This window comes from Neoarius graeffei, chromosome 3, assembly GCF_027579695.1.
Source record: "Neoarius graeffei isolate fNeoGra1 chromosome 3, fNeoGra1.pri, whole genome shotgun sequence".
NCBI lineage: Eukaryota > Metazoa > Chordata > Actinopteri > Siluriformes > Ariidae > Neoarius > Neoarius graeffei.
In genome coordinates this window covers 71,183,293-71,201,970 of record NC_083571.1, presented here as the reverse complement: position 1 = coordinate 71,201,970, position 18,678 = coordinate 71,183,293, and the positions used below count along the sequence as shown (strand labels likewise).

General features: G+C 41.4%; 1 protein-coding gene across 4 annotated transcripts in view; it reads right to left on the bottom strand.

The window, feature by feature from the left end:
- The window catches only part of LOC132883512 (uncharacterized), a 112,121-nt gene that overhangs the window by 10,292 nt on the left and 83,151 nt on the right, over positions 1-18,678 (bottom strand). The window contains exons 1-9 of one of the 4 annotated variants that reach the window (XM_060917226.1): positions 16,579-16,664; positions 16,082-16,230; positions 15,864-15,940; positions 12,879-13,034; positions 12,652-12,744; positions 12,305-12,502; positions 10,670-10,887; positions 10,287-10,402; positions 305-448 (exon numbers count right to left, since the gene is read on the bottom strand). In XM_060917226.1, coding sequence (XP_060773209.1) covers positions 10,777-10,887; positions 12,305-12,502; positions 12,652-12,744; positions 12,879-13,034; positions 15,864-15,940; positions 16,082-16,230; positions 16,579-16,655 — 861 coding nt within the window. In that variant the 5' untranslated portion in view covers positions 16,656-16,664 and the 3' untranslated portion in view covers positions 305-448; positions 10,287-10,402; positions 10,670-10,776. Of the gene's footprint in view, positions 1-304; positions 449-10,286; positions 10,403-10,669; positions 10,888-11,485; positions 12,503-12,651; positions 12,745-12,878; positions 13,035-15,863; positions 15,941-16,081; positions 16,231-16,578; positions 16,665-18,678 lie in introns of those variants that run through there. The other 3 variants (XM_060917223.1, XM_060917224.1, XM_060917225.1) reach the window with 3 other exon arrangements.

Sequence of the window (18,678 nt, the reverse complement as noted above, 5' to 3'; positions counted from 1 at the left end):
AGATTAAGACACTTCTACTGACAATCGAGTACCTAGATATTGCGTTCTATCTGGTTTGGCCTCTGAAGAATCAAGTCTGACCTTGGACGAAACATAGCCCATTTCCCGGGTGGGTGCCCAGTCTGGATTGTTTCTATCATATAATTTTGCTGGCGCTCCTAGAAGCGAAATGGTAATACACGTGTTAAAATTATAACAATGACCGAGTGAACCACGACAAGAGAACGCTCCTTCTGTAGCAAAATTCTAGCAACATGATATAAAATTCTTCCAGGATATTATTGAGAGAGCTTTTGAATCTCACCTGAGATAAAATAATTACTGCAAACATGAGCTGTTTTGGTTTTAGACTCTATCAGCCCTGCCAATGTTGTTCAGCTGTGCTCGTTTCCTCTCCGTACCAAGCCTCAGAGTTTCCTCGCCCTCTTTCTGAATCATGGATGGAATTCTAAAAAATCAGAACATGTCATGGTCACGAGTACTGTTGTGACCAGAACCATATACAGCACAAAGATATGGCAGAGCTAAAAGAACGCTTAAAGCAGTGGAAAAACAAAGAGAGTTGTGCACGCGTTACTATGTTTTCAAGATTCAAGATGTTTATTTGTCATATACACAATAACAGACACAGCAGTTTATTATTGGGTAATGAAATTCTTATTTTGCAACTGCCCGACCAAACTATGCTTACCAATATAAAAATAAATATATCTCATCTCATTATCTGTAGCCGCTTTATCCTGTTCTACAGGGTCGCAGGCAAGCTGGAGCCTATCCCAGCTGACTACGGGCGAAAGGCGGGGTACACCCTGGACAAGTCGCCAGGTCATCACAGGGCTGACACATAGACACAGACAACCATTCACACTCACATTCACACCTACGGTCAATTTAGAGTCACCAGTTAACCTAACCTGCATGTCTTTGGACTGTGGGGGAAACCGGAGCACCCGGAGGAAATCCACGCGGACACGGGGAGAACATGCAAACTCCGCACAGAAAGGCCCTCGCCGGCCACGGGGCTCGAACCCGGACCTTCTTGCTGTGAGGCAACAGCGCTAACCACTACACCACCGTGCCGCCCAAAATATGTATATATATATATATATATATATATATATATAAAAATATGAAATATAAAGTGCATACGGAATGCAAAATATAAAAGTAGAATGAAAAATGAAAACATAAAAAAAGAGGCAATCAAACAAACAATGTGCAAACATAGAGGTAGATATACTGTGCAATGTCTTGTGCAAAATTGCTAATATAGAGGTACAGTAGATGGTGATTATAGTCCGTGGTTCAAAAGCCTGATGGAAATATAGAGGTAGATGGTGATTATAATCCGTGGTTCAAAAGCCTTATGGCCTGGGGGTAAAAACTGTTTGTCAGTCTAGTAGCCCTTGCTTTCACACTCCTGTAGCGTCTGCCAGATGGTAGAAGTGTGAATAGTCTGTGTTGTGGGTGTGTTTGGTCTCTGATGATGCTCTGTGCCCTTTTTGTGACCCGGGTGTTGTAAATGTCCTGTAGTGGGCCTTCTTGATGGTCTGCTGTGTGTTGTGTGTCCAGGTGAGATCCTCACTGATGTGAGTTCTGAGGAATTTAAATGTTTTCACCCTCTCCACCTGTGTCCCGTTGATGTGCAGCGAGGCGTGCTGGTCTCTCCTCCTCTTCCTCGGGTCAATGATCATCTCCTTGGTCTTCTCAGCATTCAAGGAGAGGTTATTTTCCCAGCACCAGGAGACCAGTTGAGCCACCTCCTCCCTGTAGGCTCTCTCATCTCCGCCGGTGATCAGCCCAATGACAGTGGTGTCGTCAGCGAACTTGATGATGGAAGTGTTACTCTGGGTGGGGGTGCAGTCATAGGTGAAGAGGGTGTACAGGAGTGGACTGAGCACACAGCCTTGGGGGGTCCCTGTGCTCACTGTCTTGGTGCTGGATGTTCTGGTACCGACTCTGATAGCCTGGGGTCTGTTTGTGAGAAAGTCCAGGACCCAGCAGCAGAGGGAGGATGTCAGTCTGCTGGGGATGATGGTGTTGAAAGCTGAACTGTAGTCCACAAACAGCATTCGAACATAGGTGTCCCTGTGTTCCAGGTGTGACAAGGCTGTGTGGATGGCTGCATTGATGGCATCATCAGTTGAACGGTTCTGATGATATACAAATTGAAGGGGGTCAATTGTGTCTGGGATGTCCTTTTTGATGTATGACATGACTATCCTCTCAAAACACTTCATTACAACTGAAGTGAGTGCAATCGGGCGATAGTCATTCAGACATGTTATATTGTTTTTCTTTGGGAGAGGCACTATGGTGGTGGTCTTGAAGCATGTGGGCACAGAAGACATGGAGAGGGACAGGTTGAAAATGTCTGTGAAGACCTCTGCTAACTGTTTGGAGCAGGCCCTCAAAGCACGGCCGGGGATGTTGTCAGGGCCGGCTGCCTTTCAGGGGTTAGTCCTCCTGAAGACCTTGCTCACCTCGGTTATGGTCACAGTAGGTGAAGAGCTCTGTGCTGCCTCTGTTGGTGGAATCCCTCTGTGTTGGTTGGTGTTGAGGGTGTCGAAGCGAGCATAGAACTCTTTCAGCTCCTCTGGCGATGTGTTGTGGTTGGCTGTGACCCTGCTGTTCTTCTGCTGGAAATTAATGATGTGTTGCAGGCCCTGCCACATGCATCTGAAGTCTGAGGTGTTGTAATATCCTTCCAGCTTCAGTCTGTACTGCCTCTTGGCTTCCCTGATGGATCTGTGTAGGTCATATCTGGCCTTTTCATATCCATCTGCGTCACCAGAGGCAAAAGCGGTGGAGCGTGCATGTAGCATGGAGCGTACTTCACTGTTAATCCAAGGTTTTTGGTTAGGATATATTTTGCAGCGCTTGGTAGGGACAATGTCATTAATACACGTGCTGATGTAGCTGGTGAACCACAGATGCATATTCCTCTAAATCCACAGAACAGTCTTCTCTCAAAGCAGCTGTCTTAAACACATCCCAGTATGTAGAACTGAAGCAGTCCTGGAGCACCAGATCAGTCTCTTCATTCCAAACTTTAACAGTTTTACTCACTGGGGGGGCTTGTTTGAGAAGGGCCTTGTAAGCTGGGTAGAGGAACATAGAGATGTGGTCAGACTGTCCAAAGTGGGGGCGGGGCACAGCCTTGTAGCCATTTCTCACATTGCTGTAGACATGGTCCAGGATGTTGTTGTCCCTTGTCGGAAAGCTCACGTGTTGATGGTACTTCGGTAGCACAGTCCTGAGATTGCAATGATTACAATCCCTGGCCACGATGAACACGGCATCTGGGTGTGTGGTCTCGTGTTTGCCAATGATGTCATGTAGTAGTCCTAGCGCTGTAGTGCGGTCGGCCCGCAGTGGGATGTAAACAGCCAGCATAAACACAGCACTGAACTCCCTCAGTAGATAAAAGGGTCTGCACTTCACCATCAGCACTTCAATGTCCGCACAACAATGTTTTTCAACCACCTGTACGTCCGTACACCATCTGTTGTTAACATAAACACACACACCGCCCACATTTGTTTTTACCGGAAGCAGATGTGCGGTCTCCGCGGTGCATGGAGTGGGTCTGTAGTTCAATGGCCGGGTCTGGCAGGCTTGCAGTAGTCCAGGTTTCCATAAAAATCAGGGCACAACACTCTCTGATCTCACATTGAGATGTTATCCTGGTTCTCAGCTCATCCATCTTATTCTCGAACGAGCGAACGTTAGCTAGCAGAAGGCTAGGTAGCGGTGGTCTTGTAGCTCTAGCCTTTAGCCTAGCATGTAGCCCGCCTCTCTTATCGTGCCTCTATTTTGGGTGCGTGGATCGTTGGCTGTTTCGCCTACTCGAGTCTGGTGATGATGCAGCCTGCCGGATGGTGTCGGTGTAACTCCGGTCAGTGTCAGCGAGGAGAAGAAAGCTACAGTCCAGAAGGACTGGACTGGGCCCGTGGTGAATTTTACCAATGTCCATAAGTGTGTCTTTGCTGTAAGTGATCCTAGTGTACAAGCACTGAGCATTTGCCACAATCAAAAGTACTAAAATGCTCCCACTTGGGCAAATTATCAATAAAAATTCAATTTTGTATCACTGCTATGCAGATGACACCCAAATTTATTTTGCTCTATCACCTAATGATTATGCCCCCCTTGAATGTCTCTACCAGTGTATCGATCAAATCAATAGCTGGATGTCACAAAATTTTCTTCAGCTGAACACAGATAAAACAGAAGTAATTCTATTTGGAAAAAAAGATGAAAGACTCAGGATTACCACTATTCTTGACACAAAAGGGATTAAAACTAAAGAAATGGTTAAAAATCTTGGTGTTTTCATTGACAGCGAGCTAAACTTTGACAGTCACATGAAAGCAATCACTAAAACGGCATTCTATCACCTAAAAAAACATTTCCAAACTAAGAGGACTTATGTCAAAAAATGATCTGGAAAAACTAATACATGCCTTCATCTCTAGTAGGGTTGATTACTGCAATGGCCTTTTCACAGGCCTGCCAAAAAAGACCATCAAACGACTTCAGCTGGTTCAAAATGCAGCGGCTAGGGTTCTCACACGAACAAAAAGAACAGAGCACATTACTCCAATTCTAAGGTCCCTTCACTGGCTTCCAGTAAGCTACAGAATTGACTTTAAAGTATTGCTGCTGGTATACAAATCTCTAAATGGTACAGGGCCCAATTACCTCTCTGATATGTTGCAGCGGCCTAACCCAATCAGATCTACCAGATCAAAACAAGTGCAATACTCGGCTCACCTCTTGTAAAACCTGTAAACCCCCCCCATCCACTGGCTACTGATCAGTATCTGCACTGTACCGGAAGGTAACACGCGAGGAGTGGGCCAAGATATTTCATAATTGTGTGTTTCAAATTTCTAAATAAAGGCAGACAACATCTAACTTTTACATGGATCAGATTTTATCGAAGCACAGACGTATTAAAACCGATGCATCTTGATTTCATCCCAAAACTGCATCTATTCCTGGCTGAAAGCAAACAATAAATACATTTAAATAAAAAATAAAAAAATACTTTAACCCTTTGGTGACTGACCCCTTGAAAATGGTTCCTCCAGGAACGATGACGTTTCAGTTGTCAAGACAACGGAAAAACTAAAATACAAAAACAGAAAGATACGTCACAATGCTCTTGTGCACAAAACAAAATGCTCTTGTATTTGTATTTGTATTTTAGTTTTTCCATTGTCTTGACAACTGAAATGTCATGGTTCCTGGAGGAACCATTTTCAAGGGGTCAGTCACCAAAGTTAACAGCATAGCCCAGCCAAAAATCAAACTTTATCAGCTGTTTCCTTCCTCTGATGGAACCAAATTGACAGGACCTTTTCTGAACACTTCACTTGTGCAAAGTCCAATGCCTAAATGCACTTGGAGCCTGAAAATTTTTTTTTTTCCCATTCTAAAGACACTGTTAAACAACTACTTATCTAAAAACAATTAAAATTGCACAAATGTTACATGACTAATCTTTCATTCTCACTCAGAAAAATCTCCTCCTGAAAATGTTGACTTTCAAACCCTTTATTTCCTCTATTCTCCTGAATTCTATATAAATAACGTTGGAAATGTCTCATCTCATCTCATTATCTCTAGCCGCTTTATCCTGTTCTACAGGGTCGCAGGCAAGCTGGAGCCTATCCCAGCTGACTACGGGCGAAAGGCGGGGTACACCCTGGACAAGTCGCCAGGTCATCACAGGGCTGACACATAGACACAGACAACCATTCACACTCACACCGACGGTCAATTTAGAGTCACCAGTTAACCTAACCTGCATGTCTTTGGACTGTGGGGGAAACCGGAGCACCCGGAGGAAACCCATGCGGACACGGGGAGAACATGCAAACTCCGCAGGGCTCGACATTAACAGTAGTCCGATTGCCCGGGGCAACCATTCAGTAGATTCGGACAACCAGACTCTCACAAATGCTTGCCCAATCGGGCAACTACCCAAATATGTCAACTTATGTGAAAAACGACGTTTATTCATTCATATTATGATGAAATTCCATCATGATTTGCGATTGTCTGACTTGGAAAGACCACGTCTATGTTATCATTACGGAATGTTCAACAACTAGTGGAATTCACATTTGCACATCGTGGGCTCGCAATGCAGTTTCCCATTGCTAATAATTATCGCATAGTGCATATTCAGTGTTCTATTGGTATGTCCTTCACTATATGACTAATTACCGCATTACTCGCACGGGGCGCTAGTGTCAATGCTTGTTGATACAGACAGCGTCTGAGAAGGTTGAATAATAAATACAAAAATAAACATTAAAGTCACAAACTTTGGCATTATGTCTGGTTTGGAGAAATTTGGTTTTAAAATAAACAAAGACAAGGAAGAGAAGAAAAAGAAAACTCAAGCAAGCTCATCAGTGGATTCAAAGAAACTGTATGAGGTGAAAAGGCAAAGAACTGTTATTCCCAGCTGGTATTCAGAGTTTCCTGGATTGAAGTTGGTCAAACCTGAGAATGAACCTGGGCCACCCAGCAAACTCTCCAAAGATGATCCCAATTTGGATGTTGAATCAGATGAGCCCAGAGCTAGTACCAGCCATTCAACTGATACTGATCATGCTGATAGGAATAATAATAATGACACTGCTGACCAAGGGAAACTGATTTGCACCATATGCCTGAAGTACCCTGCCCTGGCTGATAGGCTCATCCCTAGTGAAAGGCTGTTCCACATTTAGGAAGGATTCCTTAAAGAAACACTGGCAGTCAGTTACATATACCAGGTACAAAAAATCTCATCTCATCTCATTATCTCTAGCCGCTTTATCCTGTTCTACAGGGTCACAGGCAAGCTGGAGCCTATCCCAGCTGACTACGGGCGAAAGGCGGGGTACACCCTGGACAAGTCGCCGGGTCATCACAGGGCTGACACATAGACACAGACAACCATTCACACTCACGTTCACACCTACGATCAATTTAGAGTCACCAGTTAACCTAACCTGCATGTCTTTGGACTGTGGGGGAAACCGGAGCACCCGGAGGAAACCCACGCGGACACGGGGAGAACATGCAAACTCCACACAGAAAGGCCCTCGCCGGCCCCGGGGCTCGAACCCAGGACCTTCTTGCTGTGAGGCGACAGCGCTAACCACTACACCACCGTGCCGCCCGGTACAAAAAATAAATAAATAAATAAATAAATAAAAAATATTAAAAATAGAATAAGAAATAAAATAAAATGATGATGATTAGATGGTTTCATGTCAAGTGCCTGAAATCATATGTGTTATATAGGTGTTACAACAGTTAGTTACAACAGTTACAACAGAACATGTCATTTGATCAGAAGAACTGAATTTCATGATATGTAAGATGACTTTTTTAGTGGTTGAAAACCTTACAACAATTACAACAGAACATGCCATTTGATCAGAAAAAACTGCATTTCATGATATGTATGATGACTTTTTTGTGGTTGAAACATGATCTGAATAAAGGTATAAAATTTCCAGACATACACTACTGTTCAAAAGTTTGGGGTCACCCAGACAATTTTGTGTTTTCCATGAAAAGTCACACTTTAATTTACCACCATAAGTTTTAAAATGAATAGAAAATATAGTCAAGACATTTTTCTGGCCATTTTGAGCATTTAATCGACCCCACAAATGTGATGCTCCAGAAACTCAATCTGCTCAAAGGAAGGTCAGTTTTATAGCTTCTCTAAAGAGCTCAACTGTTTTCAGCTGTGCTAACATGATTGTACAAGGGTTTTCTAATCATCCATTAGCCTTCTGAGGCAATGAGCAAACACATTGTACCATTAGAACACTGGAGTGAGAGTTGCTGGAAATGGGCTTCTATACACCTATGGAGATATTACACCAAAAACCAGACATTTGCAGCTAGAATAGTCATTTACCACATTAGCAATGTATAGAGTGTATTTCTGATTAGTTTAAAGTGATCTTCATTGAAAAGAACAGTGCTTTTCTTTCAAAAATAAGGAAATTTCAAAGTGACCCCAAACTTTTGAACAGTAGTGTAATATAATTCATAAATCAATTCATGAAAATTCCAACAGGTCCAGATGATGTCTGTTTCGATCTTTTGTGCATTGATATCATATATTATCATACCTTCCCTCCCTTTCAGTTGGTACTATTTTCATCAGACTTTTTGTGCCCTCACCTTTAATGACTTGGGACAGGCATGAATGTGCAAATTTGAAACCAATTCTTTTGTTCAAATGGTGTAGAAATGAAAACTTAATGGTACCATCACCAGAGAGCAAATTGTAATTGTGTAATTATAGAATTATGAGCACACAAAAGAAGAACACAATGCACATTCATGGTGGTTTACACAAAAAGTGGTTAGACACGATATAACTGAACCCAGAAACCAAGGGAACACAAAGAAGGATAAGAAAATCAACAAAATAAGCTTTTAAGAGGCATTAGTAGAGCATGCGAGTGAACATTGTGTTGTAAGCATATGTGTTTGTGGCATATTCAAAGGAATTATGTAATATTAGGGCAACCATGTTCTGAGTTCAGGCAACTAGATTTCTACAACCATGTCTCAAAGTTAACGTAGAGCCCTGCTCTGCACAGAAAGGCCCTCGCCAGCCATGGGGCTCGAACCCAGACCTTCTTGCTGTGAGGCGACAGCGCTAACCACTACACCACCGTGCTGCCCTGTTGGAAATGTCTTGTTAAAAAAAAGGCTGTTCCTTCTTCTCTGAAACTAATACATAGCTGAATTTACTGCATCATGTTCACATTGTTGAAAGATTTAAACTGCGTTATTTACACTTCTCTGGATGTTGTAATTCAGAAACATAGACGTTTACATTGCCCTGTGATGACCTGGTGACTTGTCCAGGGTGTACCCCGCCTTTCGCCCGTAGTCAGCTGGGATAGGCTCCAGCTTGCCTGCGACCCTGTAGAACAGGATAAAGCAGCTAGAGATAATGAGATGAGATGAGAAGTTTACATCATCACACTCAACTACAATTACACAACAATAACTAGCCTACAGTTAGAGACTATTTAATCATTTTTCTGTTGCTGATGTCTCTTACCTTTCCTTTTCTGCTTTGAATGGTAGGTCTGTTTGCAGCTGCAATGAGTTTTTAATCTTGTTATTTATCCAGTTGTCATATGATTATGTGTTTCCTGAAGAGTGACACGTCTAAAGTCAGATCGAACTCTTTATTCGCATATTCATATGCTCAAGTTTTATTTTAGTGTCTCACTGTAGTCAAGGTTTACTTTGGAAACATCAGTTGAATAATACTTTAACGTGCTGTATCCCCTCAGCCTCGGGGAGCCAAGGAGGGAGAGCTGAAACTGGAGGTTGTGCCCATATATGTACAGCGAAATAAAAATGGGACATTTGATTTTAATCCTGCCACAATTCTTTATGGGTGGCACGGTGGTGTAGTGGTTAGCGCTGTCGCCTCACAGCAAGAAGGTCCGAGTTCGAGCCCCGTGGCTGGCGAGGGCCTTTCTGTGCGGAGTTTGCATGTTCTCCCCGTGTCCGTGTGGGTTTCCTCCGGGTGCTCCGGTTTCCCCCACAGTCCAAAGACATGCAGGTTAGGTTAACTGGTGACTCTAAATTGACCGTAGGTGTGAATGGTTGTCTGTGTCTATGTGTCAGCCCTGTGATGACCTGGCGAATTGTCCAGGGTGTACCCCGCCTTTCACCCGTAGTCAGCTGGGATAGGCTCCAGCTTGCCTGCGACCCTGTAGAACAGGATAAAGCGGCTACAGATAATGAGATGAGACAATTCTTTATAACTCTGTGTTGTCGGTTAAGTAAAGAAGCTGTGTGGATGGCATTAAACTTGCAGCACGCGTGTGTTTTACATTTGCACAGATTCAGCTATAATTGTAAGGACCAGCCCAGCCATTCAACAGAAACGGTCAAGCAGGCCACTTAAATGATCGACTTTATTTATACCTACCGTTCAAATAACATTAAGCATTAAGGCCTTGGCAATGTGACCATCTCTACTTAAAATGAGGCAGGATACACCATGAAAAAATTGCCAGCAATACTGGCGCTATCCACAGGCTGACCGAAGGTTTGGTCGGGTCTATCTAACGTTACAGATTTGGTGCTAGTAAATCGTTAGCTTATAAGTCATGTAACTTAATTCCTTTACAAGGCTCTTAACACACTACGGTAACTTCAGTTAGCACGAAAAGCGTCTGATTAATTATGGTTTTTGACACCAATAAGAAAAAAAAAAACGTTATTCTTACCTTACTGACATTTAACGTTAAGTGTCGAAGGCGTTCAGCTCAGACCTGGTCCAGACTGGTTTGGACCAGACTTGTTGCTGCAAAATGTTCCCACAATGCACTTGGGGTGCATAAACCTCATAGTGTTTGGTGTTGAATGGAAAAGAGCAAAGATAACAAGGTTTGTTGAGATTGTGAATGTAAGAAGATTGGCTTGCATTACTTAATTATTCTTGTTGAGAAAAAAAATCTCTTTTGTTTCTAACAAACACATTGATTCAAAACTAGATATATTTGTGTAAACATACAAACTTGAATTTTTTTATTGTTATCATCACTAATTCAAATTATGTTAAATTTACTTCTCTTCAGATTTATTTTTTTCAGTGTAGGATAAAGCTTACCCAGAGGGGTTCTGGTAGCTTGGGCTCTTGAAGGTCCTCATAGAAGTCACACTGAAGGTTGAATCCCATAGGGTGACATTCCGTAGTAGGGTGCCGGGGGACTCCAGTCAGACTTCAGCCGGAAATATGAGGCGAGGGACTGAGACAGGGAAACCCGGAAGCAGCATGGAATCGCATGCTGCAAAAATTCTGCTACATCCATTGTATGGTGAAGTATTCTGTCAGATACGTGAGGGAGGCAGATGTCAGTGCAGAAGTAAATCAGTTTACTAATAACAGTGCAGTTTATATACAAAGTACACAAACAAAGGCAAACAGTCCAAGATGGCAGGCTAAATCCAAATAGTAAACAGGCAAAAGGGTCGGGTGAGGCGTAAACACACTCTAAAAAATAAAACATTGGGCCAACAAAAAAAATCAAGGCAACGTTTTGCATTCAGTTTTTTGAGTTATGCCAATTGCTGGTGGAATTACGTTGATCCAACACAATATTTTACGTATGGTGAATTACCTTTCCTATCATTATCATAAGCATTTCTAAGTAACATGAACTTAATATCTGTCAAAATGAACACAAGTTTTTAAGTTGCCTGTATTTCTAAAAATCAAGCTGTCCAAATTTGTTTTTTTTTCAATATTTGAAAGCATTATTAATATACGTGTAACTTAATATTTCTCTAGATTAATTACAATTTTTATGTTGGCCAACTTCTAGTATTGTATTGTTCCAACTAAAAATCTTTTCTTATCCAAACATGTTTATTTTCTTTTCTCATTAACGCCTACCTTTCTGAATGAAGTCAAACAAAGCGAATATTAGACAATTAGGCTAACTTTATTTTGCACTGTGATTTCAAAACATCACCACATTACACTCACAGCATAAACAAGTATTTACTACAAATATCTACAGTGACTGTGGCCTTCAGAAATTAACTATTTAGCCTACTGTTCGACGTTACAAAATTATGACTCTGTTTGAATAACAGTGTTAAAAAACTTAAACAACAATACATATACCTATACAAGTATGTTAACAGAACATGAATCATTACAGGACTGGATGATTAACAGCTGATTCACTATAAAACAGTCATACAAAATGTGTACACTCCTAGTTGGCTATAACTTTACCAACAGCTTAGTGGACTAGGAGAAGGCAGCTCTAAATATTACAAAGACAATGAAATATTAACTCTCAAATTTCTCCAAAGAACTGCAGTAATTTGTGCACAAATAAAATATTGCACACTAGAGTTTCAAAAAACTACTAAGAGCACTAAGTGATGATTTCTACTCAGACAATTGGATATTGCTCAGAACAGCCTGGAATTTTAAATGAATGGAGTATGCTTATGATTATACAAGACGGCATTTAAAGCCAATTCCTAAGTGCAACATATCCATATCATAACCAGATAAAACCTCAACCTTTGATAACGGTAATGGTAACACCAATATTATCGGATAACACTGTCCATAATGTACAGAAGACCTCAGACAAATCAGTCAAAACTTCCAACTCGTTGAGAGTGCTGGGGTTTTAGAGCACAGTCAGAAAATACTGTACTTGAGACTCATTACTTTTGAGCTGGCTTTTTGTCCATCGAGTTCCAGGAATAGCTTCTGAAATACCTCAAAGGTGAACTTCAACTGCTTGGGATAGCTGAGGTTCAGAGCATATATTATGCCCATCAGCAAAGCACAGGATCTGGCCACATCAAACCCTTCCAGGACTTTGGTTCCCTCGATGACAATGGTTGCACACCCATCACTGATGATGGCAATCTTCATCACCTGCATCACAAGGTCTGCCTCAAGCTCCTCCATGTCCTTAGAAGAAATAACAGGTATTAGAGTGTTGGAGTGTTGGTTCACTGCATTTCAGTCCAGCAGGGAGAAGCGTTAGCTATGACAATGTATAATGCAAAGCAAGTCTTTACATTTTAAGAAGGAATGGAATTCTGCTTCCAAATACTTACACTGTACATTTTGAAAAGGTCCTCCTCCTTCTCTCCAAGATATACCACAAGGCAGCGAATGGCAGCTTCTCTCCGTCGCTCAACTGTGTTGTTCTGATTAATGAAAAAATTATATGAGGGGTTCAATAAAAATCAGATCCACAAATACCTGAATGATAGAGATTTATCTGAAGAAATTACTGTTAATAACCTGCAATTCAAAAAGTAAGTCTAGTTCACAAATATACCTCAAGAAGCCTGTCCTTAATCTGCCTGATCTTCAGTCCTGCAGCTCCTCCCTTTGACTGGACTAAGGTCATCAGCTTCGGGGTGCACTGGTCAAGACTGGCCATAAATGTCGATTCAAGGCTAACTGTTGTCACCCTCTTGAATTCGTCATTTATCTGTGGGGAACACAAAAGAGAAATGATTTGAGAGAACTCTAGTGGACATTTATCTATACAGTATCAATCCATAGAGCAAAAATACTAGTACAGCCTATGCCCCAAACAGTAACATCTCATCTCATCTCATTATCTCTAGCCGCTTTATCCTTCTACAGGGTCGCAGGCAAGCTGGAGCCTATCCCAGCTGACTATGGGCGAAAGGCGGGGTACACCCTGGACAAGTCGCCAGGTCATCACAGGGCTGACACATAGACACAGACAACCATTCACACTCACATTCACACCTACGCTCAATTTAGAGTCACCAGTTAACCTAACCTGCATGTCTTTGGACTGTGGGGGAAACCGGAGCACCCGGAGGAAACCCACGCGGACACGGGGAGAACATGCAAACTCCGCACAGAAAGGCCCTCGCCGGCCACGGGGCTCGAACCCAGGACCTTCTTGCTGTGAGGCGACAGCGCTAACCACTACACCACCGTGCCGCCCAACAGTAACATTATTCAACAAAATAAAAACGGGAGATTGTACCTATATCGCGGCGCGCACCCCCCAACAAAATAAAAAACGGGAGATTGTATATCGCGGCACGCACCCCCCCCCCGCTCCCTAGCTAACGTTATTTAGCTTGATGTTAGTAGATGTCTTGTTCCCATTTTGCTAGAGGAACATTGCAAAGTACACATGCCAGAACTACAAATAAACAACAGAACTGCAGAACTGTTTTAAGCATAAAATTACCCCCTTTCACTGAATGTTAGATTAAGAGCACCTGTTTGTTTGTTGGACAATAGCAGGTTTACAAAAAGCTAACTGGCACACGGTGTCTAACTTATGTGTCTACCGACATTCAACACAGTCACAAAACAGGCAGTGTGTTGCTAATCACATCACCGTCAAGAGCAAAAACTACCCACATAACATCATTGGAGTCACAAAGAAAATGTGTTTGTAACCATATAATGCTCACCTTGTTTGAGAAAAAACGTGCTTTGTGTTGCTTGGCTTTTTCCTCAGTCTGCAGCCATTCGAACTTGTCCAGGCATGTGAAGTGTTCGGAGAAATTCAAGCCAAGTGTAAAGAAATTAAGTTGCAAACAAATGTAATTAAGTTACCGCGACTTGAATTTTGTCCGTTATTGTTGAATGATAGATTTTCAGTTCAGTTAAGTCATGATAGTGTGTTGAAGCAACAGTTCTACTTTTTGTGTCAGTAGGACTCAATAAAATAACAGTTAGGAACAAAAAGTCTGACAATATCATGGAACTTATTTTTTTTTTTCTCACAACAACACATTTATTTAAGTATTGGCTAAAGGTCCTCTGAATGACTTTTTAGAGTGCAGGATATCAGAGGCAAATTGAGAACGAGAAACAGGCACAGGAGTCAGGAAACCAGAAACACGGTTAGAAAGGCTCAGTAATGCATACTGACATATCACAATACTTCGCACTGATCATGCATCAGCACAGTCCTTAAATAGGTGCACACACAGCTCCTTAAGTTCAGGTGCGCATTGTTAACAGGGCACAGGAGTATCACTATACAGAATGGATGCATTGAGCACTGACCGACAAATCTGCAAATATTCTAAAGCAAAAAAGACCATCTGTAACACACAGTAATGTCTATACTATGTAAAGTTAACAATAAATCCAATAATCCATTGATATGAGGTGTAAATCAATAAAGAAAACGTTATTAGTACTGATGAAACTGTATGCATTAAGAAACAGATGTAACATTAATAAAAATGTATGTACTAGCTCATATACTGGTCTCGTTAAGCTAGAAAAAACAAAAATAAATAAAGGCTTTAAATCAAAGCTCCAAATTCAGGATTATTTTACTGAACTGCAAAAACAGAAAACAAAAGTTCTGTAAAACACTGGTGTCACCCAGTAGATCAGTTCACCATCGAAAGACTCACATTAAATAATAATAATAATAATAATAATAATAATAATAATAATAGGGGCGGCACGGTGGTGTAGTGGTTAGCGCTGTCGCCTCACAGCAAGAAGGTCCGGGTTCGAGCCCCGTGGCCGGTGAGGGCCTTTCTGTGTGGAGTTTGCATGTTCTCCCCGTGTCCGCGTGGGTTTCCTCTGGGTGCTCCGGTTTCCCCCACAGTCCAAAGACATGCAGGTTAGGTTAACTGGTGACTCTAAATTGACCGTAGGTGTGAATGTGAGTGTGAATGGTTGTCTGTGTCTATGTGTCAGCCCTGTGATGACCTGGCGACTTGTCCAGGGTGTACCCCGCCTTTCGCCCGTAGTCAGCTGGGATAGGCTCCAGCTTGCCTGCGACCCTGTAGAACAGGATAAAGCGGCTACAGATAATGAAATGAAATAATAATAATAATAATAAACAATAAGAAGGTAAAGGGTTATCATCGATTTTCTTATTGTTCTCTGTAACTGACTAACTCCTCATCCTTTACACCTGAGCGGAGTTTATTCATTATTCTACACTCCATACAGAGGATACAGGAGCTAAACCTCTTTCCTGGTGTGATATAGATGACTTGCAGCCACGTGATCAAAATGTGCTACGTCATGAGCGTCTGCCATGATGGTGGATATACAAAGCAACTAGGACAGCAGCTACTGAAAGTGTGTCTGTAAACAATGCCGAATTTTCTCAGGATTACCACAATTTGAACGGTCAAGTGAAGATTCGATACAAAGAGAAGATAGATACGTGTGGTTTTTGACCCATAATATTAAAAAAAGTCAGACTTTTCTGAAGATAAGATGCTTCTATCGACCATTGAGTACCCAGATATCATATTCTATCTGGTTTGGCTGCTGAAGAATCAAGTCTGACCTTGGACGAAACATAGCCCATTTCCTGAGTGGGTCCCCAGTCTGGATTGTTTCTATCGTATAATTTTGCTGGCGCTCCTAAAAATGAAATGGTAATACACATGTTAAAATTATAACAATGACCAAGTGAACCATGACAAGAGAATGCTCATTTTGTAGCAAAATTCTAGCAACATGAAATAAAATTCTTCCATGATTGAGAAAGCTTTTGAATCTCACCTGAGATAAAATGATTACTCCAAACACAAGCTGTTTTGGTTTTAGACTCTGGTAGATCAGCCCTGCCGATGTTGTTCAGCCGTGCTCGTCTCCACTCCATACTAAGCCTCAGAGATTCCTTGCCCTCTTTCCGAATCACGGACGGAATTCTAAAAAATCAGAACGTGTCACGGTCACGAGTACTGTTGTGACCACAACCATATACAGCACAAAGATATGGCAGAGCTAAAAGTGGAAAAACAAAGAGAGTTGCGCATGCGTGAATATGTTTTGTATGGAATATCGCTTGAACCCGCATTTGTACATGCACATCCAGGTTTCTATTTTGCTTTGACGTCACTTGCAAGTCAAGGATACTGTAAATGCTAAGGGTCTTCACACTCCTATGTTAAGCAGTGAATATGGTAGGGAGGTCGATTTCAAGATTTATCCTTGTGTTATATTATCCAACAATCTTAACGTGCTTAAAATTGATGTAAAATATTTTAAGATCTTACATCCGAATATGTGTAATTAATATGAGAACCTCTCTATGAGGAAGTAGGACTTCCTGTCGATTATTTTGTGTGTTCATAAATGGCTATAAATTGCTGGGTCTGAACATGTCCCTCTGTAACTGGATCCTGGACTTCCTGACTGAGATCTCAAAACCAGATCAAGTTCACTGATCACAGTGCTGGGCTTCATGAGCACAAACTAGTGTAGGAGCAACAAGTTGTCTCTTAAGGTGGACAAAATGTAAGAGATGACTTGACTTAAGGAGGATCTGTGATCATTACACTCTGCTGCACGTCCAGCATTACCATTGTGGAGAAAGTTGAGAACTCCAAGCCCTCAGTGTTCACATCACACAGAACCATAACTGGGCCTTTAACTATAATCACTTCATTGCCAGTATTAAACAAACAGAAGTGGAATTTTTAAGAAACACATGGAAACACTGACTTCACATCAGGACTGAATGTTCTTCCCCAGTGCATTTAATTTCATTTTCATTAGTGCAGTGCAATCATGCAACACTAAAATGCAATCACTGTTCAATCACAGAAACATCTCTATTCTTAATCCCACTGCCAATCAAAAAGACGACCAGCACCTCACCTTCGTTTTCTGAAGATGCTTAGCACACTTTCATTCATCCACCATCATTACATTCTAAAGGAGAACCCACTGTGAGAGCACTCTGGTAACAGTTCCACAACATCCTGGAACATAATAACCTACAATATATGAGAACCCCAAATCCATAAAATAGATGAGAACCTTATCAGAGTCTTTCTCCCCTCAAGCAAGGCCACTTACCATCAACTGTGCCTCTCAGAAGGCCAACAGCGATGTGGATGGCTCCACACAGTCCTCTCACAGACCCTTTACTCCTTACCATCTGGCAGGATTTACAAGAGTCTTGTTCAACAAGAAGAACATTCTTCTCACCACTGTACTGTACATCATGGAAAAACAATGACGGCGAAAGCTGAACTTTAAAGGTGTTAAAATTGTTGGCCATCTTACCAACCAAAGGATTAATCTGTTAATATTGTGATCGATTGCTATTTGCTACTGCATTATATAGCAGCTTTAATACTGACCTGATAATGTAGATTTGTCATCGAGTCTATACAATGCTGAACTAATTGGACACAAACACATATTTGGGACACAAACCTCCAAAACTGAGTCTTTTACTTATAACAAGTGCACAAGCACCAAACTGCCTCATAAATGCTGACAACTCTTCGTTGTTTGCAATGCACACTACTAAAATGACATTACTTGTAGTTATAGAGGTTTGTGGTTGGGTCAAGCTTGCAGCCTGCTGTCTCACAAATATGGTAAAGGGGAAGTGTTGAGAGCATCAATTCTTTCTTTTTTTTTTTTACACAGGGCCTGCAAGGTCTTGAAAGGACCACAGAAGTGATTACTGTGTTCAATCTAAACTAAAGGTTAATTTTTACAGAATAAAAGTACATGTAAAATGTTTCGTGTAAGGACGAAGCATAATCACATGTCACAGGCACGGAATGTAACATCTCCCTGAGGGTGTACAAACTTATGCTAAAATCTAGACGGGAGTCCAGTCCAGTGTTTTATTTCCTAAAGGATTAATATAATAATGACTGAAAGTACACTAAAATCAATGGTGTGTGCAAAATAACAACTTTAAAATCTAAAAACTGAGTTGATGTTTACTTCTCACTTGTGATATGTGAACTAAAAAGAAAAATCTTAAAGTTACTTTAATCTTTTAATCTGTGCGGTTTGTTTTATTGGGGTCAGGATGTGTGAGATGTCTTTCTACACGTCGAGGTATTCATGACACAAAAGCGGTTCAGGAAACACATTCGCAAGGTTAAAAAGAAATCTAAGCACAGACATTTAACTTTACTATGCTTTCTGTACTCTATTATTTTTATAATCTGGTCTATCGGTACAATCATGAGGATGTTTTTCAATACAGAGTTTAAAACACTTCTGAGACGAAGAACAGTGTGTGTTCTTCATCTCAGGTTACTACACAAGGTTAACTTGAGGTAATAAGGCAAGTTTTCTGTTCAGTAGCATGTTTCACTGTGTTTGTCCTGTGAGCTTGTTGTTAT